The sequence below is a fragment of the Psammomys obesus genome, unplaced genomic scaffold, assembly GCF_907164565.1.
Source record: "Psammomys obesus unplaced genomic scaffold, mPsaObe1.curated_primary_1811, whole genome shotgun sequence".
NCBI classification, from domain to species: Eukaryota; Metazoa; Chordata; class Mammalia; order Rodentia; family Muridae; genus Psammomys; species Psammomys obesus.
In genome coordinates, this window is record NW_026596149.1 from 10,398,716 (window position 1) to 10,425,040 (window position 26,325).

At 41.5% G+C, this 26,325-nt stretch overlaps 1 protein-coding gene and 2 pseudogenes across 2 annotated transcripts in view; 1 reads left to right on the forward strand and 2 right to left on the reverse strand.

Moving 5' to 3' along the window:
* The window catches only part of Prpf18 (pre-mRNA processing factor 18), a 30,868-nt gene extending 10,269 nt beyond the window's left edge, over positions 1-20,599 (reverse strand). The window contains exons 1-10 of one of the 2 annotated variants that reach the window (XM_055593890.1): positions 20,409-20,599; positions 16,514-16,591; positions 16,374-16,400; positions 13,870-13,974; positions 11,021-11,134; positions 8,842-8,988; positions 7,333-7,401; positions 5,859-5,999; positions 5,656-5,727; positions 3,026-3,181 (exon numbers count right to left, since the gene is read on the reverse strand). In XM_055593890.1, the coding sequence (XP_055449865.1) occupies positions 3,026-3,181; positions 5,656-5,727; positions 5,859-5,999; positions 7,333-7,401; positions 8,842-8,988; positions 11,021-11,134; positions 13,870-13,974; positions 16,374-16,400; positions 16,514-16,591; positions 20,409-20,474 (975 nt within the window). In that variant the 5' untranslated portion in view covers positions 20,475-20,599. The remainder of the gene's footprint in view (positions 1-3,025; positions 3,182-5,655; positions 5,728-5,858; positions 6,000-7,332; positions 7,402-8,841; positions 8,989-11,020; positions 11,135-13,869; positions 13,975-16,373; positions 16,401-16,513; positions 16,592-20,408) is intronic. The other variant, XM_055593891.1, reaches the window with a different exon arrangement.
* On the forward strand, positions 19,463-20,174 carry LOC129666570 (ferritin light chain 1-like; annotated as a pseudogene).
* Positions 20,600-22,313: 1,714 nt separating the features above from the next.
* On the reverse strand, positions 22,314-25,657 carry LOC129666581 (protein NDRG2-like; annotated as a pseudogene).
* Positions 25,658-26,325: the final 668 nt, after the last annotated feature.

Here is a 26,325-nt window from a genome sequence, read left to right on the forward strand (position 1 = left end):
CTTCCTTCCTTCCTTCCTTCCTTCCTTCCTTCCTTCCTTCCTTCCTTCCTTCCTTCCTTCCATCCAACTTTCTAAAGCAGCAGTTCCCTTCCTATGGGTTGTGACCAATTTGGCAAACCTCTATCTCTAAAAATGTTTACAGTATGATTCATTAACAGTAGCAAAATGACAATTATGAAGAAGCAACAATAATAATTTTATGGTTAGGGGTCACCACAACATGAGGAAGTGTATTAGGGTCACTGCATTAGATGGGTTGAGAACCACTGTCCTAAAGCCTTTGAAACTGTGAGTCGAATAATCTTTTCTTCAGATTTTATTACTCAGGTATCAGACAGCGACAAAAAAGTCTGACTAACACATCATCCAAGTCAATCAGAAAAAAAGTGACTAAGAAGTCACTAACATGTCACTAGCATCTGCCCAAGGAGAGATACAGGTCCATTAGTTATTATTCTAAGGCTTCCCTCATTCAACAGGCTGAATCCAAACACCACGCTCTCACCACAGTACTAGTTGGTCTAAGTTTCAGATGGTATATGCACCAATTCTCCCTAACTACCTTACAGGTAACAGGAAAATCTTCTGACTTTGAATCAGGGTCTCACTATTTAGCCCAGGCTAGCCTTAAACTCAGGATGCAGTTCTGATTCATCTCAAAACTCACAAACCTTCTTGGCATCCCAAGTGATGCAATTACTGGCATTTGCCATCAAACTTAGCTGAAAAAGGAGAATTAAAAAAGAAAAAAAAATATATATATATATACACATATGTATCTGTGTGTGTGTATATATATGAAGTGCTTGCTGCCCAAGCATAAAAACTGGAATTCAAACCCTAGAACTCATGTACAAAGTTAAGCACAGTGGTGTGCATTTGAAATACCAGCTCTGGGAAGGGACACAAGAGGATCCCTGGGACCTGCTGGCCAGCTAATCTAGCCTAATCAGGTACCATACGAAAGGCCTTGTCTCCTAGGATGGACTAAAGAGATGGCTCAGTGGCTAAGAGCACATGCTGCTCTTACAGAGGACCCAAGGTAGGCAGGCTCCCAGGACCCACACACAGTGGCTCACAATTGTCTGTAACTTCAGTTCCAGAGAATCAAACACCCATTTCTGGCCTCCATGGGTACAAGACACACATGTGGTACACATTCACGTATGCCGGCAAAATATTCATACACATAACATAGAAATGTTTCCTTTTTAAAAAGGATTATGGCTAGCCATCCGGAGAAACAAATCTGATGTTAGCTTCTAGCGTCTTCTGACCTTGGCATGAGTACCATGGCATAGCACGCATGCCACCCCTTCACACACAATAAAAACATTAATGTGATTTTAAAATTAAAAATAGAAATGTCTTTGAACTTACCCAAGTGTATTTGAATGATATAAACTGCATAATTCACATGGGAGAGTGAGGTTGAAATGTTTTTAAATGCTAATGTATGTGAATACAAAGTATACTACACAAATTAACATTCAGCACTTGGAACTAAAATACAAACAAAGATAATTCATGAATATGATAATGACTGTTCCCTGGCACAGCATCTGAACACACTTTATGCTTTTAAGAAAATCTTAAGTAAATTTCCAAAGCTCATCTTCAAGTTTAAAAACTTCCACCCAGCAAGTCGTTAGACACAATCTGGGATTTGTGACAAATTGCCAAAGCTAGATTATAGTTGATTTTTTTTTTTTTTTATTCACAAGTTTTTAGAAAAGTTTGGCCCAGTACAAACAAGTTTGTATGAGGCATGTATAACTTCAAGAAAATAACTACAAACATTTTATTTAGAAAAATATATTTTCATATGCTACTTAATAATAATATACACTGAAGTCAAGACTTCTTTTTCATACCTTCTTAGATTAGCACACACTGAATCCACATTCTAAGTCACAGTATTATAAAACACTCTAAACTGCTTGTCTTAACTAAACTCCCATATTTCTCTTATGCACTCAATCTATAATATATAGGTTTTGTTTGTTTGCTTTTTTAAAGCAAGCTTGATATGGTCATACCAATAATCCCAACACTGAGGAGTTCGGAGTCTGAAGCTAGCCTGGACTTCACAGGAAGATCCTGTCACAAAACAAAGCAAATTCCAAGTTCTGTTTTAGTGTTAAAAAAAATTAAAAGCATAATGATTTTTCCCTCCCTTCCATCATGTATGGAAGTCACAGTGTCCTTTACTCCATGAAGCTGTCTGAAAGACAAGCACTCCTCAGCAATGAACTCCCTCTATCTTGTGCTATGCCCTACTCACTGTTCACTCACGTCCCCTTATCTGGGGTTTATTTTCCACACTTCCAGTTATCTTCAGTCAATGGTGATCAGGGCTTGAGGATCTCTTCATAGGATTACCAGAAGCTCAGCAGTTGCCTCCGTATCACCATGACGTCACCTACATCACCAACTCCATTTCCTTATGCAGAAATTGTACCTCGTATTATCACAGTGGAAAGAGTACCATGTGAATAAGGGAGGCCATCGTTACAACTGTTCTTTTTTTATAATCAGTTATCAACAGCCTCCCTCCTTTGCTCCTCCTCTCGCTGTGTTTTATGTTTATCCGAGACATGATTTCCCTTGTTATTACAAGCTGGCTCAGAACAAGATTCTCCTAACTAAACCTACTGAGTACTGGAATTGCAGATGTAGGTCACCAAGCCTAGTCTGTGTGGTCAATTTCTTACTTAGCTGAATTAATAAACTAAATTGTACCATAGTTAAATAGGTATCTGGGCTGTGGGGTAGTGTGTACAGGGCTCAGCCCTAGCCAGTATTTCAGGTGTCCACTGGAGGTCACTGAATGTACTCCCCACAGATAAGGGGACTAGCATGACTCTTTTCTTACATTTTAGGTTTTTAAGTTTGGAGAATTAAAGAATGTTAAAGCAGGGCTTCCAAGATGGTGCGTGTGCACACATAAACACAGACACAAATAACATTATTTTTTTTTAAGAAAAGATTGTTAGAGTAAATCTTGTCCCTTAAAGCTGCTTACCTGAATGTATTTCCGTTGGGTTTCATCATTTAAAACATGTGCAACATGCTTCGAAAAAATCTTTTCTCTGCCAGTTCTGGCATGGATACCAACCATGGTGACACCAATGGGCCAGGGAGCATTTCCAATAGCCATCTGAAGGTAAGCATCATTTGCCTGAAAGGAAAGGTTAAGAAATCAGAAAGGCAAGAGATGCAGTGGTTCAAGTGTTTACTTCATAGCCCTTTGTAACATACTTTTTATCTACTTCTGGATGAAAATATTGTGTTCCATTGCTCAAATCAAGAATTAACATATGGAATAACTCACAGCCCTGCCCAGAAACACAAATGCCTGTGAAAACAGAAGCCAATGCTATGCATGTAAGAAAGACAAATAACCCTTTCTAGCCTTTGTGCACCAGAAAGAATTGCACTTCAGCCTGGAATAGCAGGTATGATAACAGAAATCCAGTCTTTGCTACAAGCAGCTGGAAGCAGAGAGAAACTAGCTAACCTTTCAGCACAGAGCCTACAACAATATCCACTCCCCACATAGCAGTATGGGGTTCTGGGTGCAGTGTGGGAGCAGGGATGGTGCTGTATGTGCTGAGATAAACACACAGAGTCCACAACAGATGGAGAAACAGACTGGACACTGGCTGACAGGTCAAAAAGCTGAAGCATGTGACGCATGAGAACTTTTCACTTTGACCCCCACGTCTCCCACCTACCAAGAACCTTAAAGTAAAAGCTACGAAAAGTCAAAGACAGAAACCAGTAAATACCAACAGCTTGATTTATGGTCAAGTCTGGCAAGCTGTGAGAAGGAAGGAAAAACAGAACAAAAAGAAAGCAACTTCTAAAAGACTCCCGAGGACTTCAAACAGGCTGCACAGAGATCTCTTAACTGCTGAGCCATCTCCCCAGCCCTGTGCACAGAGATCTCTATTTCAAAAAGCTAACTGTATGATCTGTACGGTGGGGAAAGACACAGCCCTACGAGTAACTGGAGATTACTGCCCACCAAGCGATAAGCATCAACCTACTCTGCAACGCATTTTACAGAGTTTAATTTTAAAGGGAATTCTGTGTGTTTTTAATTACTGGCTCTCATTTAACTTCAACACAAGCCTTCAACTAATAAAATTTCCAATTTTCCACTTCTCTAAAATCCCAAAGAGAATTTCCCAGCACATTATTAAAATTTACTGGTTCTTTGTCATTTATACAAAGCAAGCTCTCACCTGGTTTTGATATATATCATGAGAAAAAAAAAAATGGAAAAGGTATCCATTGGCACAGGCAGGGACTAGAACATTCTCTGCCATGATGCAGACCTTGGCCATGTGTTACCATGCAGTAATCTTTATTAACTATCATATAACTGGGAGGGGGAGAACAGGATCAAAACATCTATGAAACTCTCAAGGAACTAAAATAAATTAAAAAGAAAGACTCATGCAACTAACAGGAACTACGAATGAAATAAAAATATTTTCATTGAAACAACCGGCTTTAATAAAAATAAAATCACCTCAGACCCTCAATGCTCTGATCAAGCAGGCAGCAGCCACCCGAGAATTCCAGCAGTCCCTCCCTCCCTTCTCTAGCACTGCCACTGGGCTTCAAAGAAACCTTCACTCTAGGCTTCTTGGGAGCCTCAGCCGTGAGCAGCTCCTCCTCATTGTTGTACCTTCAGGATCCAGAACCCTTCTCTCCTTTCTACCAACTAATTTTCCTCCAATGACCCTCCCCCCCTTCCAACGCTCTCCATTAAGCCTGTGTCCTTGGGTGCTCTCCCCAACAGCTCTCCCAGAGCCCATTCAAGAGTAAAGACACTGGGATGAATAAGAACAGTCCTCCAGAGGTCCTGAGTTCAATTCCCAGTAACCATATGGTGGCTACAATGAGATCTAGTGCCCACTCCTGGTATGCTGTGAAAACAGAGCATTCACATACATACAAAAAAAAAAAAAAAAAAAACAGTCCTCCCCAGAAAGCGGCCCATTTCTATGGTACTACAAAGACAGAGGTGAGTCCTGGCAGCCTTCTATGCACCATTTTCCCACAGAAACAACTACAAAGCGCAGGTAAATTCCACTGAATCAGCAGTACAATAGTTCAGCTCTATTGTGCATTAAAAGGGCTTCTGGAGGGGTCTGAAAAACCCTGGCTATAAGGGAGGGGTCATTCCGTGCCAAAATCAACTACTTTTACACTCTGAAATTCCACCCCATCCATAAAATGAAAATGCCTACATATAGCACATGCTTTGAGAACCTTTTAACCCACTTTAAAAATGATTATGAAAGCTATGTAGTGGTGCATGCAATCCCAGCACTCAGAGACACAGAGGCAGGTGGATCTCTGTGATTTCGAGGCCAGCCTGGTCTACAAAGTGAGTCCAGGACTGACAGGGCTACCCAGAGAAACCCTGTCTCAAAAAACTTAAAAAAAAAAAAAAAGACTAGGAAAACACACTTGAGATCTAAAATGCTAAAAGAACAGAAAGACTTTTTTCCTACTACCTGCTTCACATTCATTCTTAAATGTACTATATAAAATCCTTCTCGTTCCAATAACCATTATATTGTGAACATAACCTACATAATGGTCACAATAACTGTAACACATAGTATAATAAATTACCTTCACATATTCTCTCTGTAACATGAACTTAATAATATCTGTTATTGATTCTTTAATATCAGCAGGAAGGTTCTGAAAAAGAAAAAACATAACTAGTTTTGCAAGCTACTATATGTAGGAAAACGACTTACTCTAAATCTATACATTCTGATTGAAAACCACAAAACAGCATAAGTTAATAAAGTATTTTCCAGAACCCTCACCCGTTTCCGTAGCTTTCTGAAAAGCGGCCTGAGGTAGGATTCCGTCTGCTTCTGCGTAGCACTGTTCAGTTTGCCTTGCACACTGCGTTTCACATAATCCTCTCTGGCATTCAATTCTTTAGCCCAAACACCAAGAAGAAACTGTTGGGAATAAAAGGTAAGGCTGCAATGCCACCCAGTGGTTGGGGTTGAAAAGCACCCCAATACAGCAATGGTATACAATCATCCTTAAAACCTTGTCCGTGGTGATTAAACTGTCATAAGGAAGACTTAATTAACAATCAAGTTTTGTTTGTTTTATCATGTACTTCAAAGTCAAAAAACACTCCTACTTTATGTACTACTACACTGTGAAGACAGTTCATTTCCTCAAAAAAGAGCTTTCGAATTCCTTAATGAGTGGATTGAAATAAACTTTCATTGTATTTTTACTTGTACGTATTAAACATAACTTAACTAATCTAGGTTTATCATATATGCACTATCCTATATGTGCTGTGCTATTCAGACAGTGTTTGAAGTGTGTTGTATACTATTTGGACTTTCGACTTTCTACTTAAACAGAACAGAGAAATCAATTAAAAAATCCCACCAACACACCTATCTAGTGGTGAAGGAAGAAAGAAAAGGAACAATAATAAAACTGTGACCCATACTTCTCACCCTGGGAAACTACAGAGTCTTCCAGAGGCAGGTGACATGGAGGAAAGGACACACTCCTTCCTGCAGCAGCATGAGGACAGACGTTAGAGAGGCCACCCTGTGTTGCTGCTCCACTGTCTGGTGCTATACTGTAGCCTAGAGAGTGTTTAGAACTTTGACAACTAAAATGTTATATTCAAAATGTAAATACTGTAAAATTCTAAATAACAAATTAAGTAAAACAAAATGTACATACAAATAAAGTATTCCTTGCACTAAATCTCCCAATCTGGATACAAATATTTAAATGCATTTGGGAACTGACCACAATCTCCCTATATGACTAAAGAGAAATGCTGACAGCAAATACAGAATTAATAAATCAGCAAAAAGCAAGCATGCATACAAAGAACTTAAGAAATGGACCTTGCTAAAAGGTTAGATTTGTGCTCTATTTGCACCTGGCAGTGTCCTTTCCAAACTACCTTCCTTCCTCCTCTCAGTGCCCTCCCAGAACAGACCCTGGATGGCCTCAATGGCACTTCTCTCTAGGTTATGGACAGAGAACAGGAAACTTCTTCAAACATTGTGTTCCCTCTTCTGCTGTATCATTTTCTTTGGCTTTTAGGAAAAGTCCCACAAAGAAAGCAGACATAACAATTTCACTCACTTATTAACCACTGCGTATACACTGAGAAGGCTCCAATGGCACAGCTGATAAGGCCCAGGTACTTACATAATAAGTACCCTATCCAAAATATTCCAAAAATCTAAGATGCCTTCTTACATGTCCACAATGCTCTCCTCTCCTTCCCTTCCCTATGGCACACACCTTCAGGAACTTGGTGATGATGTCCATGTCCTTATGATCGTCACCTTTCCCTAAGGACTCCCCCAGTGCCTGAAGAGAGAGAACAATATTCTGTTCACTAACACAAAACAATTAAAAAAATTGTTCGAGAGTGTTTGAGTGGCCAACAATAGATTTAAAAAGGCTTCATCACATATACTGAACAATTTTTATTTTAAAATTTGTTAACATCTCTAGACAAGTCAGAAAAAAAACTGCATATTTATATTTAGAGAATGTGCTACCTTTCATGAATCCAAAGACAAGAGAGCCAGCAAATGGCAGTGGCTCAGAGGGTAGAGGCAAGGGCGGCCTGATGATGCAAGCCTGACAAGCTGAGTTTTAGTCTCAGAACCCAACAGTAGACCAGTGACTGTTAACAACAGACCTGGGCATTTCTCCTAGGTGGATAAAACAGCCTCAAATCCGATTTCGCTGGTGGTGACAACACCCTGTGTATATTTGTTAAGTCACTCACTTGTACACTTTATTTGGGTAAGTTGTATAGCATGCAAATATCTTAGGATTATTTAAAAAAATAGGGAAGAAAGGGAGGAAAAGAAGAAGGGAGAGAGAAGGAAAGGGGGAGAAAAGGAGGGAACAAGTCTGACTGACAAGTGATTGCTCACTCCAGTTATTTAATAAAAGTTACAAACCACCTTAAATGAGTGATGGGAGGGGAGGACAGTAAAATAACATCCAGAACCACCATCTCATTCTAGAGATCCCTACATGTTCAGAAGCCAGAAACTAAAGAAAACAGAAATAACAGCTTATGTTGTATTAAACATTAAAAGCAAGCAAGCATAACTAACCTTTAAACTGTATTTGTGACCTGCTAGATACTTACATTATACAATATTGTTTTTTCATGAAGATTACACAGTGACAGAATCAGGAAGCTACATACTGTCAAGTGTTGGCAGAGACATAAGGACACAAGCCCCTCATGTGCTGGGGTTATACACTGGGACAGCCATGCCAGAGACCAGCTTGGCAGTTCTCAGACAAATTAAATATGTATACCTAAGTCCCACAATTCTGTTTCAGTTCATGTCTGTGGCTAAGGAGGAGCTGACAGCAACCAAGCTGCCCAATGTCGGAAGGAACCAAAAGCAAAATACATAAATGCCATAATATACAGTCAATCCAAAGCAAGAAAATCAAGTGTGGATCTTAAAAAACAGTATGAAATGGGGGAAAAGCAATAAAATAAATATTACCACAACACAGTAGCAACTTTACACGCACATAAGAACTGCAAGCTTTATAAGAGCACCATCAGCAAATAAAAGGATGCTCATCAAGCACTGCAAAGATTACTTTTGAAGGTAAGAAATACAGAAATATGAATGAATGAGAAAGAGGAAACAAAGACATAAAAAGTGCCTTCTACGTCAAGGAAGGAGTGTTCTGTGGAGGAGCACTGCTCAACTTAGTGACCTGTTCCTTAGGAAAAAGGGGAACAGGCAGGGCTGGGGTAGAGACTACCTCTAATTCCTCAATGGTGGTATTTTCCTCGTGAACTTTCAGGTCATTCTGTGTGTCCTCCTCTCCAGATTCCTGACCACCCACAATTTCATTCAAGTACTGCTGGTCAATCTTGTCTAAAGCTGCTTTCAGATCATTCCTTAAGCCCTAAGGTGAGAAAAGAAAAATACCAGTCAGGAAACTGCACTGTGTGTCACCTGTTAGCTTTCATTCCTATCAAGTATGTCCCGGATGAGATACTGCTCAGTTGGCAGTGCTTGCCCAGCATGCACAAAGCTCCCCAGTACCCTGTAAATTGGTCATGGCAGTACACTTCTGCAGTCTCAGCCCTTGGGAGGTAGAGGCAGGAAGACCAGATGGTTCAGTTCAAGGCCAGCCTGGGCTACATGAACCCCTCCCAAGCCCAGCCCAAAAAGTACATTTCGTGTTAAGGTCTTACCTGAACTAGGGACTGAAACAATCAAGTCATTATACTAATACTAGCATCACTCAAAAGTTAAAACATATTTAAAAGAATGTATGCATACTATCCAATCTAATGCTAAGAAAAAGAAAACAGACATGAGTTACAAATCTAAAAATCACTAGTGTCATACTGTTCTACTAACTAAGCTTAGTGAAAGTGACCAGTCTCATTAGAAGTCCCAAATCCATTTTCCTAGGTCCCATACATGTCTAACCTCATTTCAGTTGCTCTGAACTCCTGGATGTCAATGGAAGAAACCTGATGTCTCTTTAAGCCAAGCTCTAAAACTTTGTTTCTACTAAAGTTGAAGGTCCACATTCAGTGTATTTCCTGGCTTGGGTATGAAATGAAAAAGAAAAAGGGGCAGGCTCCTTGAGTGCCAGCTCCAGTGGGTGGAGAGCCATGGAGCAGTGGCTAGAGATGCCTTGCAGTAGTGTTTGAGAGCAAAGGTGATCTGGGTCATACCCATGCTACACGTGAGTTCCTCGGCAACTCACCTTTAAGCCTTGGCTGCCTCATCTGTAAAATAGGAATAATTCCACCCACTATGTAGAGTTGTTATAAGAAGTGATTGTTGGTTATTTTATTTAACATTTACTATGTGCTAGGACTGTTTCCAAACTCTAACAAAATATGAAGTTCCTTCTATGAGCTAATAAATGCACTGTGTCTTTCAACAGTTACAGCAGCGCAGTAAGCACCTGACAGACATCAAACTTAATGTTGTCCTAGAGGCATCCACGCACTTCCTAACATCCTCTCATAGCACAGAAGAGAGATCTTCAACGCAAACACTTGCTCTCTATAACGTATAGGACTGGGTTCTCAAAGGTTACCACATTTACACCCTAGTGAGCAGGGATCCCACAATCTATTTCACAAGCAAGGACCGGAGCAGATTAAAAGAATGCCATTGGTCACACAACAAATCATTCCAACTCAGGAACAGAAGCCAGACCCTTGAGTCCTATGCTCTTTCCTCAAAAACTCCCACGTAAAATCTACAACTGTTACTTGTAGAAGAAAACACGAAACATCTCCTCTAGCCCTTGGCATATGCAAAGAATCCTCTTATAAAGTATGCACTCCCTCCTATCATTGGCAATGCTGCCTGTAGATGTTTCCCTAGGAAACATGCTTGCTTAGGAGAGTGGGGAGACTACACGTCACCTCCCTGAATATTGCAAATGAATGTTCATGATCATATTATTCACAGTAGCCCAAAACAAGAAACAAACTGTGGTATGCTCATATAACTACACATAACTGAGCAATGACAAGGAAACTATCCACAACAGCATGGATGGTACTTTAAAAGACATCATGCTGAACAGAAGGAACTAGATACATACTCATCTATCCATATGAAATATAAAAGTGCTAAATACCAAAACAGCAAGTTAAACATAACTCACAGTGTCTTGAATCAGAAAGGTTTGGGAGCAGAGAAGTGACACGGGCACTGGGTGATAAAAATATTCTTTATCCTTTATCCTTATACAAGTGCTGCTAATATGCTCATGTGTATTTGTCAAAATAGATGACTGTTATGCTCAAGATACATACTTTCTTTAAAATACAGAAGGCTTATTACTTCAGCAGCACTGAGCTGACACTGTTTCCCATTTCGCTACAGTAACACAGTCAGTCAATCCCTCTACTCCAGCTTAGGTGGTACTGTCCTGGGATTTTAGCTCTGCTCTGACTTCTTACCTTGTTGACCTCTGGTGTAAGAATCTCTATTTTTCTTAAACGCTGGAAAGTATCATAGTCGGTCTCTCCAAACAGTCTAATTGGCTCTCCTCTTTCTCTCAGCCTTCTGATGACCTATGAAGAGACACAAACTCTGGGAGACCTCAAAGAGGAAAAAGAACCTAAGCATCTCAATTTGCATATTAAACTTAAACTGAACCCTAGGTTTAATGAATATAATTTAATTACCCAAATAAATATTTCTGAGTGAAATATAAAACCCTTCAAACTGTTAAAAAGTGTACTTGGGTGGGTGAACCATGAAGTGCGTGCAGAGGTCACAGAACAACTTAGAGAAGTGAGTTTTGTCCGTCTACCACATGGGTCCCAGGACTCCAACTCAGGCCATGAGGCTCCGTAGCAAGCACATTCTCCAAGTCACTGTGGCAGCCCCAGGATCCTTCAAGTCAATTTTAATCATCTATCTCAGCTGTAATAGATGTTTATGAATGAAAGGAAAAGTACTTTATACAAAACACTATTTTTACTCAAATATCTCACTTTTTCTGAATAATTCCTATCAAATAGTTTGACATATGAATCTGTAATGCAAACCTAAAGCAGGCCCTTAATATAAACCATCTAATTTTAGACACACAGACATAGGCACACACACGTTTATCAGAATATAACATAAGGGACATTTTGGCCCTGAACTCTTATAATTAGGACTGCTTGGTCCTTTTTTCAAAAGTCTACATTAATGCATACTTTAGTGAGCAAACATCATTTTTAAATATAGATAAAAAAAAAAAAAAGCAAAAACTGTATTATTCCAGGATTTCATGTTATAGACATGCTATGTTACGATGACACTTTACACTTTAAGCAACTAACAGTTTAGGTCCTCTGGAGACCTGCTTCAGGCAGGGCAATTTGTGCAGCAGATCACATAGGAAAAGACTATGATGGAAGAAAGGAGAGAGGACCAAAGAAGAGAGGAGTGGGCACTGCAATACCACAGTCAAACCCAAATCCCGACCTCAGAGGCCGCAGGCAAGGCTTTTAGAGTGTGGGAACTAGTTCAGTTCTTGACGTAGCTTGACAGCTACATGGTTTTTGTTTTATAATTAGTCGTTATACTGCATTACATATTTTCTGCATTTTGAGTACATATTTAATTTAAAAAAGAGAAACAAAATACATAATCAAGAAAATAAAGGTTTAACCAACTTAAAAACAAACAAACAAACATACATACATATGACAAAGAACTTACAAAGGTCTTACTGATTTTACATGGGAACTTCAGGAGTCAATCAGCACTTCCTTGAGAGCTTACATCCTGATCATATAAATTACAGAACCGGAATATAACCTTCCTACATACTCATCTTTCAGAAGAAAGAACCAAGGTACCAAAACAAAGTACCAAAAACAAAGACAAAAAAACAAAAGAACCAATCTTCTGATTGCAATGTCTTTACATTTAGTCCTATCCACAATTAGAAATATTAAAAAATACAGACACATTTATGAGGCATCACGGGAATCAAAGACCATGAAGTCAATCAAAAATTAAAACGGTGGTTCACAGCATCCAGTGCCTTCTTCTGACCTCCACAGGCACCAGGCACACAAATAAGCACATGTCCATACATGTAGGCAAAACATGCGCGCGCGCACGCGCAGGTGCGCACATATACACAAATAATCGTTGAAAAATAAAAAGTATATATGCATTTATGTGTGTGTGTGTGTATGTATACATACAAACATATTCACAGTGTATTTGCCCTACAAACCATGCTTCTAGAAACTTCTCCAAGGTCACAGTCATAATTATGCATGCAATAATGTCTCCTAAGAGGTCATATTACCATTCATATGGTGACCCAATCTAAAGACGATGAAAAGGAACAGTTTAAAAGCATGGTAGCAAAAGCCCAGCACCTGGGAAGAGGAGGCGGAAAGATAAGGACTATGAGGCAGACTATGATATACAGCAAATTTCAGGCCAGCCTGGGCTATTCAAAACTCTGCCTCAATAAAACAAAAAGAAAAAGCGAGGAAAAAAAATATGGTGCAAAGGTGCAAATACATGATAAGAAGCTATACCGACACTATAAACTATGTAGCACTAAAAAAAAAAAAAAAAAAAAAGAAGGAAAATTACATAGATCTGTTTAAAAAAAAACAAAAAAGACCAGAAAATAAGGAGAGTTGTAAATAGCAAAACAGTATCATTATTATTTAAAATAATTGAGATAATTTAAGTATAATTACTTAGAATGTGTGAACTTATACCTATTTCACATGTATGAGTTTATTGTGTAACATTGATAATATGCTCTTCAGAAAAGAAAGAAACCTGGTGACCTGGGTTTGATGCCCAGGACCCAAGGAAAGGCTGAAGGTAAAAACCAAATGCATAAGATTGTCATCTGACCTCCACACCCACACACATCATGCTCACACAATAACAATACAGTATGGAGGAGATTGTTTTATATGTGTGCTTTCCCTACATGTAGGTCTGTGTAGCACATGTGTGTCTGATTCCCATAGATACCAGAAGATGGCACTGGATTCCCTAAAACTGGAGTTACAGACAGCTGAGAGCCGCCACCGTGTATGCTAGAAATCAACACTGGACCTCTGGAAGAGCAGCCAGTACTCTTAACCTCTGAGCCATCTCTCCAGCTCCTACTTTGCTTTGAAATAAGAATACCATCAAAGGAAGCAGAGTGAGAAGTTCATAGAAAAACTGTCTGTCTACAAGATATTTTTAAGTCAAATCATCTTATTTTGGAAAAAACATGATTTATGCAAGTATAGTGCACTTATCTTTCTGGCTACAAAATACTTACCTCTTGTCTAGAAAGAGTCATGGGTAGTTTTTCCTCTGCTAGTTCAAGTTCCAACACCGGATTTGATGATGTTAGTGGTTTCTGGTCATCCTCTTTTGGCTGTATCTATATTGACAGTCCAAACAAATGAAATTCAAACTTACCAACATATTTCTACTCACCACCTATGACCTTAGCCATCGCATACAATAAGACTGTGCTGAAGATACAGCTACCTGCTTCTCTGAGCAATGGCTGCAGAGTAACTGTGCATGCTTTCAAGAGCTAATTAAACATCCACTTCAGGAACATGACATGTGGAAAGCATGCACATGGCCGAGCACATTCTTGCTGTAAAGGAGTGGCATAACTGCAATGGTTTCCAAAATAAAAACTCACAGTGCTTAAATCTAAACTCAGTTTCTCCCCAGATGCTAAACCAGCCCACTTCTCTCTTGAAAACAATTAATTTGCCTCTCCTCTGTGAGAAAAAAATGTCTTCAAGAGGTATCCAATTGCTGCTCACCTGTAAAGCCTAAAAAACTACTTCCTGACAACCTGGGGGGCTTCAAGCCAAACCTCTTCCTATTTTGCTTCTTCAGATGTATTATCCCAACCCTGGCTAAACCACTAGTAGGCATGTAGCAAATGCTCAGGGCTGTGCACAACTGGACTACAAAATGAACTACCAACCTGGATGAAAAGTATGAAGACTGGACTCCCACTCAGAGAGTATGGCCACTCTTATTCATATGACCTACATGGGAAAATGTCTTCTTTTTTTTTTTTTTTTTTTTTTTTTTTGTATTTGGGCAGTGGTCAAAGTCACAGACTAAGAAAACTGAGTCTAGCAATTCATAAGCCTCACTGAGTAGCCTGAAAACATCCTGAAGTGTGGTTTCCATTCAAGAACAAGGTAAGTTTAAAATTCAAAAATAGGAATAGATTCAACGAAACATAAATTCTGCCCATTAAGAAAATTTGTGCAATAAAAGTCATGCAATTCAAGAGTCTACAGCTTCTGGTTAAGGTAAATAAAACAGATAAAAAACTAACTTTTTAAATACTTACACAGGTAAAACCAGCACCAAGCCTTAACAATGGCGGCTACCTCCTACAAGGGAGTAAAAGCAACATACTACTCTGTCACTAATCCAAGGTAGGACTGTTACAGAGCCGGGGTGGGAGTTACTGTTCCTTTCTATCACATAAGCAGGCATTTCTTCATTCTAAGAGCTTTTGTTTTTGTTTTTAATTATGTAACAGCAGCTGAGAGCTCTGGACAAAGATCTAAGGCATTCTGTCAGTCAAGTTTAAGACTACAGCACTATCTCCACAGTCATGTTGCTTCACCCCTTCTCCTTTATATGCGGAAAACAAAGCCAAACAAAAACCCTGCTCACATCACTAAAAGGATCTACACAAAGCGAAAACTACACTACACTAGATTTCCCTGCCTTCTCCAAGCGTAGCAAAGGCTCACACTCAAGACCAAGTCAGCAGAGCAAGTGTATGATAAAGGATTCTCACTCCAGGTCAAGCCTGGGCATGATGCTGGGCAAGCAAAACATGAAAACTTTCTACACATCTACTCAATGTGTATTTATATAAAATGTCTTTTACTTTCCTAAGCCAGAAGCAAATTAAGTTGGTATCTTTAAAGAAAACCACAAAATACAATTATAAACTTTTAAACATCCTTCTTTAAAAATATTCAATACTTGCCTTTTTCCAAAAGTTAAAAAATAAAGCCAAATTCATATACATAGCATTCACATTCTTCATGTTTTCCTCTAGAAATGCTCTGCTATACAAATTAATTTCTAGGACATTCTCCATTCCATGCACAGGAGTATTATCAAATGTATGATTCAGAATATTTCAACAGAATCTGTTTGCTGTGAGCTGAGTATTAAACTACATCTCCTTCTTAAACACCTGAAACAACTTCTTGAACCTATAAACTGCAACCTGTCCCAAACAATGTTTCAGTCATACATCTAAAGCACACAAGTGAAGCCTTTCAGTTGGCTCATTCATTTCAAATTTCTTCACCTAGCAAATAGACTACACAGTATCACAAACACTGCCCCATGTTTAAAACAAACAAAAGCATACAGAGGATATGTACTCTATTTCAAGCAGGAGTACTAACTAGGCCCAAAAGGACTTAACATAAAACCACTTGCTTCAAGTATTTGGGAGGAAGCGGAGACAATACCACTGCTAATACAATCAAGGCTGAATGAATGAAGTGTTTTGAGCTCTTTCAAAACACAGTGTTTTATTGGGAGAGGTAGGAGAGAAAGTGGTGGTAAAGATGAAAATAAGGCCATATCAGAACCAGGACTTAATTTAAAAATAAAAATTAAAAAAAAAAACAAAAAAAAACTCAAGCTTTGATCTCAAGCCAGTTCATGCTGTCCACAGAAAGCCAAACCATTCCAAGCCAAAAGTCATGCATAATTTTCCTGAACTCAAGATCTATTTTTTAAAAAAGCCAAATCAAAATCAAAAACTCATACCTCTCCAGAAGGCTTCTCATTTATAGGCTAATGTATAACATTGATAAATTGAACAGAAATCAGAAATTTTGTTATTTAACAACAGCTGTATAAATTTAAGTCATAAATGTATGACTTAACATAAAAGCTGGAACTTATACCTTGTAGCCACATCTTTCAAAATATGCTTCCTCTTCTTTTTTCGTGAGTTCACTCCGCTTAAAGTACTTTTTATTTTCCTATCAAAGAAAAAACAGTAAGTTACTAATGTGCCCTCAGCAAAATTTCATGCCTCATAGTTACCAAGCACTCAAAACACATTTCAGGTTTTCAAAAATGTAGTAACAGTTTTAGTCCTGAAGATAATCACACCGAGCCCGTGTATGGCGGCCCCTCTGCCAAAGCGTACCTGCGTTCTGGTATGTGATAAACACTCAAGTATTTTATTTGATTGCAACAGGAGTTCTCATAGCAAAAAGAATATACCAACAGTATTTTCAAAATATTGTTTTTCATTCAGCTTCCTAACATCTAAGTTCAAAGATAACCTCTACAGACAGATTTACTGTGAACTACATGGAGATATCCTTTTGTTATTTTCTCCTAGGCAAATCATGGCAGAAATCATGGCACACAGAGCCAGTTTTGGAAATCTCGTCAACAGGAACATTCTGAAGGTGTGGGGTCTTGACACCGGAATCTCAGCAATCTTTAATTATGGGTTCTGTTGCTTATAGCTCCTTCTTTACATCAAACAAAAGTCTGATTCCAAATGTTAAGATGATCAGTATTTCATAAAAGGCTATAAACTTTTAGGAGACAGCCCCTTTATTATTTATTCAAGTTTCTCAAGCAAGTACAATGGCTGGCTTACACGCCAAATATCCATTGAACTTCTAAGAAGTTGCCCATGTGGTTATTCTGTTTTAATCTCCCAACAAGACACAGAAAATGGTAATAACTCCACAGACTGAAGTTAGGTTTATGACTGTAGTCCCAGCACTGAGGCAGCAGTTCAAGGCCAATAGAGTAAGACCACACTGCAAGAATTCAGAGAAAGGGAGGGAGGAAGAGGGTAAGCATGAAAACAAATGGGGCTCTATCAAAATCAAAAGACAGTGGTAATTTCAACATGGCTGAACCAAGCATGCTAATCAGGCAGGAGCTGAGGGAAACAGCCTACAGGATCACATCCTTAATTGGTAGCCTGGCACTGCTTCCTCAAGGTTCACCCTGGACACCATGGTGGACATTGCTTTCAGAAGTTGCCACCAATAGCTACAAGATTCATCAACAGTTTCAAACAGTTCTACCAGCTGCAGCCTGAGGTGATGCAGAGGTTCTAAGGGAAGTTCATGAACCAGTTGAGGGCATCCATCTGGGAGGAAATCTCAGGAATCAAAGAGGAGGGGGACCTAGAAGCTGTTGTGAACTGCCTGGACCAGGCTACAGATGGTAAAGAACACAGGGAAGCACCTTGGATACCCTGTGGAATCCCATGGTATCCTACTTCCTGCAGCTCTGAACACTCAGCAGTGCCTTGTGCAGAATAGGAGACCAAGTACTAGCAGCTGGCTGAAGCCATCCTGGCTGAGTCCAGGCAGGTCCAGGTCTGCCTGCTTTTGACAGGCTATTTAGGGAGAACAAGGGATTGCTATTAGCACTGGGGACACCAGAGTGAGGAGGTGGCTGAGATCCAGAGCAGAGGGCAGTCAAAAGCTGAGGCTTGCAGTCAACATGCCGGGCCTGGGAGAGTACTTCTGGGTACAGCTGAAAGAGTGCAGGCTCCCAGTAGGTAAACAGTAATGAGTCCTCACCACCGCCACTGTGCTGAGGGAGACATGGATACAGACATAGACACACAGTCACACACACACACACACACACACACACACACACACACACACACACCCTACCTCAGATTCCTGGTGTTATATTCCAGCTGGTGGATAGTGGCTCCAAACTTTCACTCCTGGTATTACAGTTAGCATCTACGCTCATTTCTCTGGTTCCTGACCACTGAGCCCCATGCAAACCCTATATAGTTGTTTCCAGTCTATACAGATTGTCTTGTTGACAAGCCCAAAGGCCCCTGCCAAGCTCTCCCCCATCGATAAATACAAATTTATGCACATGTACGTACACACACACACACACACACAGAGCTTTTATTCATTAAAAGGTACTACTGATAAAATAAATGGATACCCCAATCTGGAAGAAAATATCCAGAAAACATACACTTACCAAAGAAAGTGATGGGATATATAAAGGAGTCCAGAGAATTCATTTAAAAACAACAACTAACCTAATTTAAATTTGCACACCAATTTTAACACATCACAAAAGATGTGTAAGTATCTGAAAATCACCTAAAAAAAATACTTAAGAAAAATTATCAAGAAGATGCAAATTAGAACCATGTAGACACCTCTCCACTGAAAAGACTGACTACATAAACTGCTGGCAGGAGTCCAGACAAGCCAAGATGTGTAACACTGCTCAAGATGTGTAACACAGGAGCACTATGTTACAAAAGGACTTTGTGGCATTTCCTACCATCAGGCACACTGCATAGTTCCAAAGATATATGAAAACAAAGTTCCTGAGAAGGCTCAGAGTCTGCTCAACCACAAATGCTCATCACCAGGAGACCAGATAGCTGGGTCCACTCAGACAACAGAATACACTTTCAGAAAGAAACAGTAACGCATGCCGCAAGAGGAGTAGTGACCCAAAACATTCTGATCAAACGCAGCTCCATATAAAAATGAACATCCTATTTATGTGACATTCTGGAGCAGGCACAACTGAGGTGGGAAGAATCCAACAGTGGCTGCTTCGGTGGCAATCCAGGCAGGAACCGGTTGGAAAGTGGACAGTGCATTTGTTAAGAATCACTGAATAGGCAGCACCTTGGGGGTCCCCAAGGATCTTTGTCTTGCTCTAACAGTGTTTGGACGGAACAGACTAGGGGACTCCCTCTTTAGCTTCCAGCCGCCCTCCTATCACTCCGGTGGTAGCCTCCAGGTCCATCTCCTTGCCTCCCTCGGCATCTAGGATCAGCCAGCAGCGTCTCTTTGCTGTCAGCTCCATACTGAGGATCAGCCATGACCTCCCAGGTTCGTCAATATTATTCCACCAAAGTGGAAGCTGCCGTGAACCGCCTGATTCCTCGCGCCTGCGGATGTCCACCACCCCTGAGCTACTATTTTGATCGGGATGACGTGGCTCTGGAGGGCCACTTCTTTTGTGAATTGGCTGAGGAGAAGCGCGAGGGCACTGAGCATCTCCTCAAGTTGCAGAGTGCTGGCGAGGTTGGCGCGCTCCTCCACGATGCGTAGAAGCCATCTCAAGATGAGCGGGGGAAAACCCAGGAGGCCATGGAAGCTGCCTTGGCCCGGGAGAAGAACCTGACCAGGCCCTCCTGGATCTTCATTCCCTGGGTTCTCCTCGCACAGAACCTCTGTGACTTTTTGGAAAACCACTTCCTGAGGTAAAGCTTATCAAGAAGATGGGCAATCAACTGACCAGCATCCGTAGGCTGGACCTACATCTGAGTGAACCTCTCAAGCCTCTAGGCAGCTCTGTAACCGCCCTGAAACCCCTCCCAAGTCTTGGACCAAGTAAAATTAAAGCTTTTGAAACAGAAAAAAAAAAAAAATCACTGAATAGGTTCTTAAGATCCATGAAGTCGTTTTTTTGTGTGCGCACAAACATACATACAAAGAGGAACAAATAAACACTGGACTCTGTGACCTGTGCCAACTCACTTAAGAAGAAAGCTTATTAACTCTCGGCAACATGATCTGGAAAGCATAACGACCAGGAAGTTGTTTTATTACTACACCTGCCGCTGGTATTGGTTAGGAGAATGCTGAAGTGACCCAGACTAGGGTTCAAATCCAAACTCCACCTGCCCAGGATAGCCGCAGGTGTGTCAGCCCCACGCCCGCCCCAAATCCTCTCAGTACCATCACCCGCATCCCAACACGCTTGGGAAAAGCGCAGGAACACAATCCTCAAGCCCAAACTCCCCGGCCACAGGCCCCTCACCACCAGCAGGTTCCTGTCCTCCACTAGCTGCCGCTTCCGCAGAATCTCTGACTTCAGGATGTCCATCTCGCTGCCAGGGTCTCAGCGCCACTCTGCGGCTCCAGCTCCTTGGCGGTAAGCTCACCCCGCCAGGCCGGACTAACCCACCTCACACCCGGAGCCCAAACAACCAGACAACAACTGCCGGAGCAGCTTCCAGCGGAAGTCCGGATGAACGAGAGGAAGGAAGGGAGCGCCCCTCGGGGCTAAGGCTGGTGAAGCCGCTGGGTACTGCTGCCCTCTAGCGGCACCCTCCGGGACTCATGGGATTTTGGTAGGCAGGTAGAAAAGAACAAAAGCCAGGCGTCCACATCGGGGGGGGGGTTTTGTCTCCTTTTAAGTGGTTACTGTGCCCTTTTGCTCCTGCTTGTTTGCTCCCAAAGCCTTCTTGTAGGACATCTCAATTTCGTTAAGGCAATATCTTTACTAGAAGTTCACTTCATAGTTCTTCAAGTTCCTTGCTGACTAGAGAATGAGAAAAACATGAATAATACAAGTCTCAAAATGGCAGTATTCATTAATTGCCTGCTCAATGTCCTGTAAATTTATGCTGTCTTCTGGTTGTGCACTCAACACTGAAGGTTTTCAATGATGTTTGGAGATACAGTCATTCTTTCTTATAACCTAATACAAGAAAAAAAATATTTTGAAATTTTATTTTAATTTGTTTTTATGTTGATTTTGAGGCAGGAACTCACTATGTTGCCTGGGCTGGTCTCAAACTTCTGATACCAAAGTAATTCTCCTGCCCCGACCTCACAGTGTACCACCATACTTGGTAGAGATTTTTAAAAAAAAAAATCCTAGAACCATTTATAATATATTTATTTTTAGTTCTGTACCATGAAAATATTTTTTATCTTTAGTAGTTATAATTCAACAGTATCTTATGTTACTTTTTTTTTTCATTCTAAAAAGAAAGAAAGAACATTCATTTCCAACTTGACTGTAGGTAAGATGGTTTATCAAAATAAAACATGACAAGATTGCTCATTTTTAATTTAGAAAGGTTTTTTTTTTTCAGATTCCTCTATAGTTTATTGCCAGAGCAGAAGTTGTGCAAGACAGGAGGTCACTCATGCTCCTCCATAACACTCATCCATAACAGTATGGTCAGAGCCTGAGGTAGCCCTTTCCGCCCTCATGCCACGCTCCAAGCAGTCTGACCTAGGTTCTCTCCCCCAGTCCCATGCTGCGCGCTGACAGCTACCAAAGTTAGTGCGGCCAAAGGGCCCAGGCCCCTCCCTACTGCCCCAGCCCCAGTTCTACCATTGCTCTTACCCACTGCCCACCATCTCCCAGTCTTTCTTTGTACATGCTGGATATTTCTGTCACGTCTAAAGGACTACTGACCCACCAGCAAGCCTCCCCCCATAGACATTCGTTTAGGTCCGCAGCCTTCAGAGGCCTGAAGCATCAATGCAAATCCACTGTCAACTTTGGGGAATGGAGCACCCCAGCTCCCAACTCCCATCACACACACACACCAACTCTCTTGCCCTTGCAAATATGGGATAAAGAGGGGCAGTGGTGGAGGCCCCATGAGAACTGTAACACCGAAACGGGAGAGAGGATAATTTAGGGGGCCTGGATCGCTAAGAGATATTAGAACATCTCACCTAGGAGCTGGAGGAAATCGCAGGCTAAAGGTCAAGGTTAGGGTAACAATTAAAGACGGAGGTCACCTCCCTGCATGATCTGCCCATTTTCCTTGTGTACTCTGGCCCGATGCCCCGATACACCTCTCTCAAGTTAGTGCTGAGGGCTGGGATCTCACACCAGGGAACTGAGGGTTATTCAACAGGAGACTTCCATGGTGTGCCGGGGCGGGGGGTGGGGGGTCCAGTAGGGAGAGTCCCAGACTCGCTACTTACTCTGAGACAGGGTGTGGGAGCCGGGCCGACTGCCATCAACGGATGCTGCGCTGGTCGGAGATGCTGAGCGAGACCTCGATAGGCGAGTCATGCAGGATGAAGCCATGTAGGAATGGGCATGTACTTCCCATTCAAGTACTTGCAGGAAGTACTTGAAAGCCTCAGTCAGCTTGCCTGGCTGGGTCAGCTGCAGCTGACCTCCAGAGTCAGCCGTCTTGAGGAACGAGGTCTGTGTGGGGTCCAGTTTTGAGTTACGCTCCACCACGGCATCCTCATGAGGCGCTTGGTCTCCTACCAGCAGCATCACAGGTCACTTGAGGGTCATCTCGACCACCTCGCTCCAAGTTCAGGTCTCCGCGGTTGTTGTAGCTGTTCCAGTACAGTTCAATGTTCTCCAGGTCAGGAGCATGCGTGATTATATTCCTATACTTCTGTATCAATTCAGTTTCCAGAAAGCTCTTCATGGCTGAAAAGGTGTCCAAGGATCATCTCCGGATGGAAGAAGTAAGGCCTGTTAACTTGTGGGCTGCCCTGTCCATCCAGCCTTTGGCATTGGGGTCAATGTCGATGAGAACAAGACCTTCAGCTGTGACTGGGTGGCTCCGAGCATATCTTGACACAATGTAGGCTCCAGCTCCGATACCAACTCCAATTATTGAAGAGAAATTCAGGTACTGCAGGATGCAAGGAATCATGTCTGTGAGCTGGTCCAGAGACGTACTGGTACCCCAAAGGGAACACAGGAGCCCCCTTTTTCATTCCAGGGGCATCCACATGAACCCGCACAAAGTTCTGAATGATTTCTTGCATATCCCCGAACTGAAACAGTGCCTGGAAGCAAGATTTATGGTTAAGCCCTACATCACGATAGGTGAATATCGCTGGCCGTTTCGGTTTGGGGGTGCCATACACGGTAAAAGTGACAGAGCCATAAGGTGTCTCCACAGAGTGAGTCTTAGGCATTTGTCCTGGCAGCAGCGGCTTCTCCTCAGTGGTCTGCACCTCCTGAAGCTCTGCCTACTGTGACTTGTGGCCAGACCAGGTCCTACGATTTCAGCTCCACCCACTAAATCAGGAAGGTGTGTGTGTGTGTGTGTGTGTGTGTGTGTGTGTGTGTGTGTGTGTGTTAAGGTTATATTGCTCAGGGCCAGCAAGATGGAGGAACAGCTAAAGACAGTTGCTGCTAAGCCTGATGACGTGCGTTTAGGCCTTGGAACCCACATGGTGGAAGGAAAGAGCTGACTCCCAAAGTCCTCCTCCAGTCACACCCTCACCACAACATGCACACACATATACACCCACACACATGTACATTCGTGCAAATGCATAATAAATGAATACATGTGAGAGCTCTTTAAAGAGTAAATGCTGCCTAACTTCTGCCAGAAATAAGGCAACACAGGGGATGACTCAGACACTGCTTGGAGGTTTCTTATCGGATTTTAGGGCTCTGAAAACTCAAGGTACTTCACAAAGTCCATGTCCTTGGATGAAACATGCTAACATCCTTGCATGAATATTAGCTGCCAGGGTCAAACCACTTACCAGCATCCTTTTGATTCAGGAACTAGAGTTTATGACTCCCAAAGCTGAAGTGTCTGCTGATAATAACAGTGTGAGAGCCCACAGAGAACACAAAGGCCTCCCCGGGCAGTCAGTGTAGACTCAGAAGGTGCTAGCTCCTCTGCAGTCTCCACCTCTGAGTTTTATGTTTACGAAAATGTGCATTAAATCATGATGGGGGGCTCTTGGATCAAAGAATGAGAAAGGTGAATAATTGAAGGAGCAAACTGAGGAGCAATTGAAAATGCAATACAGAAAAGGATGGGAAAGATGACTGGTGGAACCCAGAGAACATTTTCTGCTACGTAGAAAATCTGCATACCATTGCATCACAGTGTTATTTTAAAGATTGAGACATTGGCCATAAATCAAAAGTCCTAAATTGAGGATTGGCTAATTCTAGGTCATAGACACAGCTGAATAATATGAAACTACATTTCAAAAAAAATTCTCAATGATAGCAATACTTATAATAGGCTTCCTGTTAAAAGTAGAAGAATGAGTGAGACCAACAAAGCCCCAGTGGATGGGGCTTATGACCAGACTCAAACCCTGGATCCTACAGGGTGACAGAAGAGAACCTACTTTAGAGACTCATGGTCTGACAGTGACATACACACACTCACACACCGTGACACACACTTGCCCCTTCACAAACATACAAATAAATATAACATGTAATCTCTATTGTATAACGAAAGCACAGGACAAAATGAAGTCCTTACGTGGGCAGTAGATCCACAGGTGAGTATTAGGGTCTTCTGTGTTTTGTTGTTGTTGTGTTTTTGGTTTGTTGTTGTTGTTGTTCTTTTCTTTTGTTTTGTTTTGAGTCAGGGTTTCCCTGTGTAGCCTTGGCTGGTCTGGACTCACTTTGTAGACCAGGTTGACCTCGAACTTACGGAGATCCGCCTGCCTCTGCCGCCCCAAGTGCTGGGGTTACAGCGTGCACCATCACACCCGGCTATTAGCATCTTCTTTAGACCAGAATTTGGTTCAAATTCCATAATTTGGAAAAATTTCGGGTATCAGTCATTTCCCATTTTATTTATCAGTGAAAGTTTTAATAGTTTCACCTACCTACCTACTTTTGAAATTAAACAATAAATTTTAAATGATCCCTATACAAGAAAGCAAGTAGTTAAGGGAAATATTTCAAACTACTTCTGATCATTCAACTGAATATTGTAGTGCCTGACATGACCCCTCCATTCCTTTAAGTGCTATAGCCCAAACCAAGTCTCAAAGCATAGTTCCTACCCCTGAGGAAGGGATCAGTGAGCTTGGGAAGCACAGACGAGACTGCGAAAGCTTAAATATTGTTAGATTATACGATTTGGTGGTGTATGTGGGCCACAGTATTCACAGAAGTTAAAAATAGCCATCTCCCGAAAGATGAGCTAATGTAAATCAATACATGGTTGATGAGATTATTCCTTTGAAGGAATAATGCATCCTAAAAAAAAAAAATCACCTGTCAGTTCTGGAGACTGGAGGGAAATACCAAATGTTATCAGGATAACTTGCATTTGTTTTGTTGTAATCCTAATGGACAAAACATAACCTTTAAAAAAAGAGAGAGAGAAATAGTCGTACACCATGGGTCTCAATCTTCACCATGCCTCAGAATAACCTGTTGGTAGTTTTTAACCACAAACTGCCAGAATCTCCAGGTGAGGCAGAGGCGCTGACCCAGGGAGCACACCGAGAGCTGGTGGTCTCGCGTTCCACAATCTCGCTGTAGGAAAGTGGTGAATCGGAAACAGTCTGTGTCATATCTTGGGAGATGGAGGACAGGAGGGAGTATGCGTCTGTGTGTCTGTGTATTGCGGCACCGTCGTGGGTATCATGTTAGGGTGTCTGTCTCTTCTCCAGTGAGATTTCTGAGGATCCAGTGGGAAGCGGGCAGGCTCCCTTTGGCCACAGCCACAATTACGTGGATGTATTGTTCAGTGTAACGATGGGTAGATACAAAATCCAATCCAGGTCAGAGACCCTTCTCCCTTCTTTAGGAAACAGAAAATGGAAGTGTACCAGTCTCCCCAAGATGCAGGAAATACACATGTGAATTTGAGAATGGTAGATAGCCATTTCAGTGCCATGCTAGAACCAAACTGGTCAAGACCGAGCCACAAGAGATTGTTAAAGAATTTTGTGAATCAGTTGTTAAGCATAGCTCTTATTAAACACTAAATAAATCTATCTATAATTACGTATTATAAGTGAAGGTAATACATACACAGAACCTCTGCTCACTCGTGATTTTACTAGTGGTGCCGTTGTGTTTTGACATTTGTATCTTTGAGATGGGGCTGTCACATAATAGTGTAAGACTTCACATCTCCTACCCCCTCCCTGCTTGACCCTCATGCTAGTAGTCTGAGATCAACCATAGAGACTGGACTAGTCCGTGTTCTCCAGAAGAGCAGAACTACCAAGATATG